Raw genomic sequence first — 11,151 nt, forward strand, 5'->3', positions numbered from 1 at the left:
CTACAATTTTAGTGAAGAGCAGTTGCAGGAGGCTCTTGGGACCAGACTGTCTCCTCTACACTTATGAACCTGCTAGCACAGCCACAGAGCATCCTCCAAGACCTAAGTGTCCAAGGGGCTCAGGAACATTCATACACTGCTTAAAGCACTCATAGGCTGGCCTCAGGACTGGGTGATGCTAGGTAAGATAAAGGTGGTAAACACATTTGTTCATTTGGTTGCAGTAAAGACTTAAACAATTAAAGAAAAAAAAACTTTTCACAGCATGCTTAGAATAAAGTCATTCTTTATCATACAAAGTCACACCTTACACATAAATAATTTGAATGTCTTGCTCTTTCATGGAAAGTAACAGAGAAAAACCTTCAAGGTTGATACATGGGAGCTGGTATTAGAAATCACATAGGATCAAACCCAAATCCTGGATCCAGAGTTGACCTATACACCACTTCCCTCCCCTACACTGGAAGGAACTGAAACAGGACCCTCCTTGGAAGACCACCCCCATCATCAACCTCCAGGTAAGGATCCCCACCCTGCACCCTTGGCCCCCTCACTGAAATCCCATCCTTTACATTTGCAGTGGTATGAAATCCCAATTGGTAGCTGCAGGAAGAGCCATTACCTTCTGGAAAGTGCATTATCCATAGGTTTTTGGAGGTGACTGAAATAACAAAGCCTACCCAAGCTGGATCCCTTGCAGCTATTTCTATTTCTTGACTGACAAGCTGGCCAAAGCAGCAAAGCTAAGTATTGCACAGTCTAGCGGCATTTGACTAAAACCGGGACCATTTATGTAGAACAGCAGTGTGGGAACAGAAAATAAGCTAGCGGAGCAGCAATGAGAAATCTGAGCTTTGATCAAGGAGACAGCAGCATTTGACTCTATCTGAGCTGGCAGGGAGATCCCATCCCAAAGCAAAATAAAATATGTCATTCTTTCCAGCAGATGAAATTCTCCCCAGCGGTTTGTTCCTCCCAGGATCATTTTATGTGATCTCATTGTCTTTAAAGTCTTTCCCCTGAGGAAGCCGAACGTTTAATATAGACTACAGCATTAGTATCTGGTATTAAATCAGTCCAGCTACTCTGAAATGAGGCGAGTGGGCGTCCTGGAAAGGAAATAAAAACACAAGTTTAATAGAGGAGACAGGTTCACCTTGACCCATGCTATTTATTGCAAAAGACACAGTAACACACTGCTTGCCTAACAGAGGGTCACTCTGCCCTGCCATAGATGTGTTTTACACCCCCAGTAAACTCCAGATGCTCACAGAGCATGCACAAGGAATGCATCAACCAGCCCTAGAGGCTTTTACATCTTGCTTTGCTTTTCCAAGCTGCCCTAAGAGGGACTAGCACATTCCCACAGCTCTCATTAATCCAACTGGCAAACTTAGGCACTCGGCATTTCAGCCACACACTTTTTGCATCTTTGGCTGCAAAGGCAAGCTGTAAAACTGTGAGGAAGAAAAAATATCAGGAAGGGATTAAAGACTGCAGACATGGCATGGGATGTCAGGGATCAGCACCCAAGCCAGGTGCTGCAGAAGGGGTCTCTGTCCCATGTGCTTGTCCTGCATCCTTGCTGTCACGTCAAGCAGGATTCCTTCCAGGCAGGCATCAGACACAGCAACTAACAGCTGCCCCGTGAGGGAGCCAGATGAGATGTATTAGGCACAGCTCAGACAATCCATTGCTGGTGTGAAGCTGGCTCAAAGAGATTTATGTTGCATCCGTGCAAGCACTCTTATATCATTAGTTTGCCACATGCCAATTGCACACAAGCGCATAGAAAAGCTGCATTTTTGGTAGTTTTGGGGGTTTTTTAAAATGTCATGTGAGCTGACAAAACACAATTCTTCAGCACCACTGTGAGTAAAAACACTCATTTACCTCATTTAGTGTTTCACTTTAAGAAACAATTTAGCTCACGCTTGAAGTGTCAGCTAAATGAGATAATTTATAATAATTCTGAAAACACGCTAGCTGTAAGAGGCTATAATCAGAGCTAATTACAGGGACATTCTGGAAATCCCTTGGCTTGGGGCTTTAGTTTTGATAAAGGGGATAACAAGTTGTAAGCTATGATTCTTTTAATTACAACAATAGTAACCACCTTCTTTTACATGGCTTCTTTCATCTCTAAAAACCCCACAGCTTTGCAAACTATCCGTACCACAGGGATTGTTTAGCCAAAGTGAAGCAATCTCTGAAAGAAATAAGTAACTGTTTCACAATACGTAGCAGTCCTGTGCAAAATTAGTAGAGGAGAAAAGGTGCAGAAGGAGAATATAATTTCTCTTGTGTCTCCTCAAAAATATTCAGGGAATTTTTGGATGCCCACAGTGGCAGCCATCTGATCTTGAGAGTAAGGAAGGCAGCTTTTACATGCACCTGCAGACTCAAGGCACTAAGGAGGAAGGCAGCAGCATCACCTCCACTCACAACTGAGGAAGCAGGGGCACCACGTGGCAGTGCCCTGTCACAGCTCACCTGTCCACGTCCTCTGCTGGGTGATGACAAAACTCTGACACTGTGACTGGGAGTTACAAATTGCGGCAGCTTCCTCGGCGCTGTGAATGGACAGCAGACATCCCAGGTGGCTGTAGGAGGGCCAGCACTTGTAGTCTTCTCCTTCCACTGTTCGGAAACCCTTTAGGGAGATGTAGTCTGGGAACAGAAAGAAGGTGTCTAGGGAAAAACTTAAAAATGCACTTTCAGAGACTAGTTATGCTACACACTTAGTGAGTTGCACTTCAGTGAAACTCTCCAAAGAAGTGTCTCCATAGACTGAACCGACCTGAGTAGATGGAGTGGGCATGGAGCTGCAAAGTTAAAAGAAACCCAAATCCTGCCTTTTGGTTCTGCTATGGAACACAGGACAGCAATTCCCCCACAGATGTAGGAGAGGGGGCAGGGCTCTCAAGGATGAAGGAACAGGGGTGCAACCATAGGGGTGGGTGAGAGGAGGCTGCTGCACAAGTACACAGGCCCTCCATTTCTTATCCAGGGAAGCCAACCCCACTGTAGCCTCTCCTACACCCCATCCTCAACAGCAGAAGCAGAACCAGCACCAAGCTACATGGGGCACATGCTGACCCACCCATCATGGTTGCCACCCACAGAATTAGGAGATTTAGGAACCACAGTGTGGGAAAGGGAGGCCAGATCCTGCTCCTGATAAGGAGACCAGACAAAAGACAAAAGACCTGACAAGCCTGAGCAGGCGCTGTTCAGGCTATTGTTCACTGACTGCTAAGAGTCTCTCCCCACCTTCCCACACCTCTATGATCATTATGGCACACCGCTACTGGGCCAGTTGTGAAGCCAACAGGTAGGTGTTGCTGGAAAATACCAGTAATTCTTGTTAAAGCTGCTGGTTCTTCCATGCAAACGGCTGGGTATCTTTGTTCATAACGGTGCAAATCCTACTTCTTTCACATTTAAAGAGATTTCCTTCTGCAAACCACAATCACCTCCCCATCATCTCAGGTGAACTTTCAAGAAAATGCAAACCACAGTAACCACTCGACTTTCGAAGACTTCCTTTTGATCAGCCTCATCTCTCTACCACCAAATGGGTCCTTTTCAGAGGAATGTATTTCATAAAGGTTCATTTATCCATCCACAGGTCAAATGGAATTGTTTTCAGAAAAACGGAATTTAGAGGGCACGAGGTCCCAGTCACACTGCCACACTCATCTCACTGTTGTCACTTCCCCACTGTATGTTCCCATAATAATCTGTGCTCAGCAGACAGAAGTCATCCAGTGAAATGGAAAGTTTCAGTATCAGCCCAGAAAACTGACCTATTGGTCCACAGGATAAGATGATCCCAAGAAGAGACAGGAGACACTCTGCTTTAGTTGCTTAAGCTATCCCAAATACAGTCACTTGAAACACTAATGCTCATTGTGAGAGGAGTATTTAGAAGCACATGTCCATCTGTAGGCCAGATTGTCTGCACTGCTTTTACTTTGCAAAGCAATGCAATCATGTATGGCTCCCATGAAAAAACAACAAAAGGCTGCTCAAAAAAAAAGACACTTTTGATGTTTTTTCTGGCGACTATACACTGCCTGTATGTATGAGAGATCAGAATTTGACCAGTTACCAATTCCACACTCCCTCAGTAGTTACGCTACTTAAAGCATTCAAAATCAGGTACCTTTTAAAAGAAGAGGTCTTTTCTGCAGATAGAGCCCAGACTTGTACAGATGTAAAACCTTTTCAAAAGCTCTCATGGTTTCATTTATCCCGTACCGTAAATCACCTACATTTAAGGAAAAAGATGACAAACATAAATAATTCCATGAAATACTTTTTAGTTCCAATAAAGAAGTTCATGGGTAATAGCTGCTACCTGTTGCATTCAGAATATCGCTCAAAAGGGGCCGCAAAGCTGTTGGTGCAGAATGTGGCAAAAGATAGGTGAAAAAATACCTGCAAAAAGATCCCACAGACTGATTAGAATACAGTAGCTTAATTTCCCTGGTGATTAAGTTGTCTGCATTTTCCCGTGACTTGGTTATCCATATGCAACCAGTAAGTCTGCTTTGGTTATAAAGCTACATTTGAGCACATCTTGCTGCTTCACAGATGGTTCCTGTGATTTGGGCTGAAAGCCTGGTCCTTGCAGCACAGCATGCTGTCAAGTACCACGTGAAATCCACCTTGCAAAGGTTCATGCAATGAAATTCCCCCTCATTCCCTGAGCCTTTTTAATACACTAAGCAATGCATTTCCCAACACACACAAAAATCCCCCCCAAACCCTAAAAAACAAAACAAAACAAAACAAAAAAAAAACCTCCAAACCCCAACCAGTGTAAAGGAAGACTCATGCAAGGCATTTCTCTTGCCCTGAAAAGGTTTAGCATTCTTATTGCCCCTGGAAAGGCAGGATGACTAATTTTCTGACCCTTTCACGAAACTCCTGTTCTAGGGAGACAAGTGCAACTGTAAGGCTGCAGTAATCAGGGCAGGGATTTGCCCTGTAACACTGAATCCTGGAAATTCAGGCTCCCTTACTAAGTGCTTCTCTGTAACTATCCAGCTGCCAAGACTTCCTCCCAGTAGGTGACCTGCCAAGCACCAACAATGAGCAGAAGCCCCTGCGTTTTCAGCTGATGGCCTACATGGAATGCTGTAGCAGCCTCAGCCTGTTAACCTGTTCTATTACTCTTCCACAGGTACCCACAGGCCCTACAGGGAGATTCTGAGTTCAAGGTAAGAGTTAGCCAGCCTGTTCCCAACATCAGGGACTCAAACCTGGTGGGCTTTGGCAGGTAGCTCACGCTGCCACTGCTTTCAGCCAACACAGCACGTGGATATCAAGCACTGGGGCTTGTCAGGCAAACAGCAAATTCACAGGTGCAAGCTTTGGGGCAGGTTTCTAGAGGGCACTGGTGAAAGGGAGCAGCAAAAGAAAGATGCCTTCATTCTCACCAGACAACAACTGCACTATTTTTCTGCCTTATAAGGAAAATAACTTGCTTCAAAGTGATCCTTAACTACCGTTTGACAGAGGTGAGGGGAATCACCGCACAGAAGAAACACAAGATGCTAGAGCCTACATGGCAGAGTGTGAGCTCAAATACCCCAGATTTCCCCCCCATCTAGCTGGACATACCGATACGCATTGAAAAGATTCTTCTTTTCATTTATTCCTTCGCATTTCCCAACTGCAGAGCATTTGAGAGGGAAGCTTTTGGTAGGGAAGTCAAGTGTGCAGTCAATATCTTCCTTGCATGACAGCTCCTCAGTGCTGGCATCATCCATGTCTGTCACTTTTAGGTTTCCATCCACCATAACAAACTGCCTCGGCTGGAAATCCAAGAGGACTATTGAACCCAGGGGGGAATGTGCCAAGTAAAAGAGCAGTTTCACAAGACTGAGGCAAATCTGAGAAAGAGAAGATGAATATGCATGGAAAAAACAGATGAAAAACAGCTATTAAATTGGAAGTAGAACAAAGGACAGTGCATTCAATGAAATTAAAAGGGGAAAAAAGCATATAGAACTTAAAAGGTAATTATATGTATGCTACAAAATTTATTATCAACATTGCCACAGGATTTGACTGGTAAGTAGTTTAGCAACATTTTTTAAAAATGTGTGTATACAGAAAGAGACATTTGCAGTTAGAAGAACTAGGAGAGCTGTGAGGAAAACAATAGCAGTCTTCATGTTTCAGGACCTATATTGATTTGCTAGCTGAAATCAGAAGGGTTTTTCCCATTCTGGCATAGAATTAATAGATTCTTCTCCCTTCCCTCATGCTGCTCCATACAGACTGAGGCTCCATAGTCATTAATACCAGATTCATGCCTTGATGTATCACTCAGCAATATGAATTTGGGCACACAGTCATGCTTCTGAAGAATCAGTCAAAGCACACAATATATTTACTGCCAGCTCTTTTGCTTTTATGTACCAACTTTCTGGCAGCAGGGAAAGGTCAGATAATACCTGACCCAGCAGAAAGCTCAGTAAATGATCTTTAAATAAACTAGAGCTAGAAGAGTGCATTAATTCTGCACCAGCACTTTGCTCAAGTAGCTTTTTGCAGCAGTTTTCATTTAGTATCAGGAGCCCTGGCATCAGACAAGCTGTATCCTCGGCTGGGTGTGCCAGGCAGCCTCACGCCACCCCTCACTGCTCCCGATAGCGATCTGTGCAGGCGTGAGGGTTTTTTCCCTTGGAACAGCTCACACAATCGCTGGTATCTGATGTGGCTCATCACAGGGGAATCCCATATGTTTAGACGCCCTAATTAGGAAACAGGACTAGACAGTACCAGTGTAAATTTTGAATTAGTGTCCTCATCAGTCAAGAGATTACTAAAATCTTTAACGCCACTGTACCAGACCTTACCATCAGCTAATCCAGCATCATGAGTTTCTAGCTCTATAGGAGACTTTGGCACATTGGAGAAGATGAGGTGCTGGGAAAACTATGTAGAAGCCAGTATGAAACTGTCTGTAAGCAGAAGTAGAACTCCACAAGCCAAGAGAAATTATGCTGGAAGCTCTGATGCTATTTTAACTTGTTTAGTGAAGCAATCATAAGAATCCCAGCTCCATATCTCACAGCCGAGTGAGCACAGTTGCCACACTCCCCCTCTGGCTTGGATGGCAAGGCTCCTCTTCAACATTAAGGACCTCATGCAGGCAGGGAATTTATTTAGGACTTTTGTGTTTTTATTTTGCCAAAAGCATTTCTTGCTGAGATTAAGATACCCATGCTCCTACATGATGATCTGTTTCCTCCTGGGACCCAAACAAGTAATAGTGAACCCCCAGCTGAGCCCTTAAGATAAATTGTAATGCAAGCTATAAGCAAAATAAGTGCCACGTCACAAGTCCATTATGTTCCTGGGGAGCATATGAGTCCCTATGTGGGACGCTTAAGAGACAAGGTAGATCTCTCTAGCAGGGCCTCAATCCTAGCACCGACAGCAGGAGAAAAGCAGTTTAGTAGTTTTTGTACTACAGTAATACTTAAAGGGCCAAGATCAAAATCACCACACAAACACATGGTGAGGGACACGTTGCTCAGCTTGCTGCCTCAAACAGGTAACACACATCAAAAAACTCGGAGCACAGTGAGGCGGCTCTCCCGAGGAGTCTCGCTACCAAAGTCCCTTTGCATATATATAACACGGAGGAAGAACTAACGATATAGTGTAATAGCGGGTATTAACCACCACCCCAGCACTGAGCACGAATTTGTGACTACCCCCTCCCAGACGTAGTTCTAACTTCGCTCTAGAGAGAAGGAAACTCAGCGGTGAGATGCCAGGCTGGGGATGTTTTAATGGGATATAAAAGGACTCAAAGCGAAACGATTAACGGACAATTTGCGAGAGCAAAGTGTCAGCAGGAGAATCCCCTTTGCCCCAGCAGGCATCACCGGCTCTTTGCATTTACCCAGTTTGTGGTCTAAAACCGACTGATAAAACTCCGTTTGTGTTGTTTCCTTACTTTAAATCTTTCCTCCCAGGGGGTCTGCAGGAGCTGAATCATCTCCAGGGGGGATCCCAGCTCCAGCATGGCTGTGACCCGCAGCTCAGCATCTCCGCTGTTCTCATAGCACTGGCCGTGCAGCTGCGGGAGAGTACAAGCGATGGTCGGTCGGGGCGCCGCCGCTGCCAGCGCCAGGCAGGTCGGGGCCGCCGGGGGACAGCGCGGGCAACACGGAGGGACCGGCTCAGCCCCGGCACCGAGCCCCGCCGTGCCCAGGGAGAGCCCCCCGCACCCCACTCGCCGTACCTGTACGATGCCGGGGTGCTGCAGGCGCTGCAGCAGCGTCACCTCCTTGAGCACCTTGTAGGCGGCCAGGCGGCGGCAGCCGGCGGGCGCCCCGTACCGCTGCACGCACCGCCGCACCTCCCGGCCCGCCCCGTGCACCGACTTGAGGGCGACGGCGCCGCCGCCCTCCAGCACCGCCCGCGCCACCACCTTGGTGAAGCCCCAGCCCAGGATGCTCACGGCCGTCGCCCGGCTCAGGTCGCCGCAGCCCAGCCCGCCCGCCGCCGCCTCCCCGCCGCCGCCCGCCGCCGCCTCCAGCCGCCGCAGGTCGCGCCGCCTCTGCCGCAGCTCCTCCCGCAAGCCCGGCGGCAGCAGGAGCGGCGGCGCGGAGCCCGGCTGCGCCTCGCCACCAACACCGCCACCACCGCCGCCACCGCGGCCGGGCGGCAGCGCCAGCAGCGCCAGGGCCGGCAGCGCCAGCAGCGCCGCCGCGCTCAGCCGGGCGCTCCGCCGAGCCCGCCCCGCCGCCGCCGCCATGGGGAGCGGGGCTGCCCCGCCGCCGGTCCCGCCGCTCTGCCGCCCGCGCTCCCCCGCGCTGGGAAAGGCGAGCAACGCCGAGGGGGCGTGTCGGGCGGGCGGCACTCGGAGCCCCCACCCCGGCACGGACCGCCCGCGGAGGGGAGGCGGCGGTTCTGGAAGAGGTGGCCCCGGCTGGGAAGCCGAACTGCCGAGAGCGAGCGGTGCATCCCCGGAGACGCCCGGCCACCCTCCGGCGGCGGCTGTTTGTGGCAGAACACGCCGATTTCCACGGGCGTGAGTTTCGTCAGCCTCGATAGAGATACTGCAGCGCGCGGCCGAGGGATAGCTGTACAATGGGTTAAAATTAGTAAGGACGTTCCCCTGCCTCTGGAAAAGCTCGGGTTAGGTTCCTAAGAAAAGCAAAGACTGGCAGTCTCTCTTATTAGAAGGATAAGCCCTATTAAGTTGAATCAGCAAAACGCTGCCTAAAGCACAGAACTGTAATTTTTTACAGAAAAAAACCCGCCAACAAAACCAAAAAATCCTCCTCCTCCAAAACCAGCCCGTCTAGGCAGAAAACACAGCTTTATCATTTATTTCCGAGGAAATTGATCGGCCTGGTGACAAAACCAGCTCAGGACTGCCTTCTGTTACACACGTGTACCTGTGCAGGAGAGGAAAGTACTGCCGAGGTGGCTGCGAGAAGCCGGACAGGTTCGTGCCGCGCTTCTGTCACTGGGTTTAGACACGTGTCTGCACTGGGCGCTGCTGTGCTGGAAGTCAGTCGGGTTAGCTTAGGGCGAAGGCAGATACAATTTGTCTGCTTTTAATTTAGGCAGTATGCAGTTAATTCTCCTCACTGAGCAGCCTGAAACACCAGCCCAATGGGTTGATTCACTTTTTTATTTACCTTTATGCTACTGGGCTAGAAATTAAAATAATGGTCTGCCTCTCCATCTAGTTTGCTTCGTTTTCTGCCCTAATGTTTTTGGTGGCATAACTAGCCTGAGAGACCCTCCCCAGAAAGGGAGAGGTGATGCACAGCACAGTTGGGCGTTGGAGGTTGGAGGATGTCCATCTCACTTTTCCTGTTAGCTGGGGTGCCTGCTATTTCTCAGGTGCTGCCCTGTTCCTGAGAGACACAGCTCTGCTGAGAGCCTGCAGGTTCTGCCTGCACCAGAAGACTGGTGGGGCATCCACTGGGACACAATGGGTGAGATTACACGGAGTTTGTCCTGGTTGTGATCAAGCAATGGGACTGCTCAGTCCTGCAGTGCTGCTGATGCCCTTGGACACATCTGCTCCTCCATGCCTCCCTCCATGCACAGCAGTGCCATTGCCTCTCTCCTGACTCACTCATAACACACTCTGTGTGTGCACAGTCTGCTCAGGTCACTGTCACAAGTCACCCCTGCAAAGGAACCTTTGTGAAACCTCAGTAAGAAATTCGACTTTAGTGTCATGGCTTGAGGGATGGAGATTTTCAGAGATTACAGCAAGGCAGCTATCATGACCAGTGATCCCTAAGGCTATTTTAACAGGAATAATGAATATAAGCAATCACTTACAAATAGGTTTCTTCCCAAAAGCCTGCAGAAAGTTTCCCTTTCGCTTCTTGTTGGTTCAACGCCACTGGAGCAGTCAATGAGACAGAGTACGAGCAGCAGCACCTCAGTGGAGCACAGTTGCTCTGTGAGACAGCAGGAAAAATGAATTCTGAATTCTTCAGGACATTTCCAGATGACAGTTTGGGAAGGGAAGGCAAAACCCACAGTCTGCCTATATGTAAAATAAAGTGGAAAATCTCAGGCCACCTTGCTTATCCATGCACGGACAGGTTAGAAGCTGAACCCAGAACAGCTCATTCAGTAGCTGAATTTCCTTTGTTGCTTTTTAACCCTAATAGCTCTTTAATTAGTGTCCTTATTTTCAAATCAACTATACATTTGTGTCATATTAATTAATATTCATTGTCACTGGAGAGGTATTAAATGCATTTTTACCTGTGTTTCCAAGGGAATATATGCCAGCTGAGAGTACTATTATCTGATTTCAGCCTGTCCTCAATACTGTAATAGTATCAAGGCCTATTAGAGAGGACTCCCAGATACAAAAGGTAACAATGACTGATTATTTATTTGCTTTATAGTAGCACTTAAGGATTCCTGCCAAGATCATGGCTCTGCTACGCAAGGTTTTTTGCAGATTATGGCACAAGAGGTGGCCTTGCCTGACAGAGCTGACACTTGAAATAAGAAACAAAGCAAAGTGCTGCAGCAAGGATGTAGCAGAGGAGTATGTGGTCATTTGAGTGTCCCTTAGTTCCTTGGAGGGTTTGTGCAAACAAAAGAGGGGATAGGAGGTAATGGGGGAAGAGA

General features: G+C 47.9%; 1 protein-coding gene across 1 annotated transcript; it reads right to left on the bottom strand.

Moving 5' to 3' along the window:
- Nucleotides 1-269: 269 nt before the first annotated feature.
- Nucleotides 270-8,791, bottom strand: LOC108493717 (extracellular tyrosine-protein kinase PKDCC-like). The gene is made up of 7 exons (XM_017807422.1): nucleotides 8,276-8,791; nucleotides 7,988-8,110; nucleotides 5,635-5,906; nucleotides 4,367-4,446; nucleotides 4,172-4,276; nucleotides 2,497-2,673; nucleotides 270-1,112 (listed from the first exon to the last, which is right to left on the bottom strand). Exons 1-7 carry the CDS (start codon nucleotides 8,789-8,791, stop codon nucleotides 1,009-1,011), a joined length of 1,377 nt encoding a protein of 458 aa, XP_017662911.1. The 3' UTR covers nucleotides 270-1,008.
- Between the last annotated feature and the right edge of the window lie 2,360 nt (nucleotides 8,792-11,151).

Source organism: Lepidothrix coronata, unplaced genomic scaffold (assembly GCF_001604755.1).
Source record: "Lepidothrix coronata isolate B3197 unplaced genomic scaffold, Lepidothrix_coronata-1.0 Scaffold19, whole genome shotgun sequence".
NCBI classification, from domain to species: Eukaryota; Metazoa; Chordata; class Aves; order Passeriformes; family Pipridae; genus Lepidothrix; species Lepidothrix coronata.

Excerpts from the sequence above, each read along its gene's own strand:
- LOC108493717 (XM_017807422.1), bottom strand. The coding sequence starts at position 8,791 with ATGGCGGCGGCGGCGGGGCGGGCTCGGCGGAGCGCCCGGCTGAGCGCG. Across the intron at positions 4,447-5,634 it reads AATCTTTTCAATGCGTATCG|GTATTTTTTCACCTATCTTT; the intron begins GTATGTCCAGCT and ends ATCTTTTTGCAG. Across the intron at positions 4,277-4,366 it reads CGATATTCTGAATGCAACAG|GTGATTTACGGTACGGGATA; the intron begins GTAGCAGCTATT and ends CCTTAAATGTAG.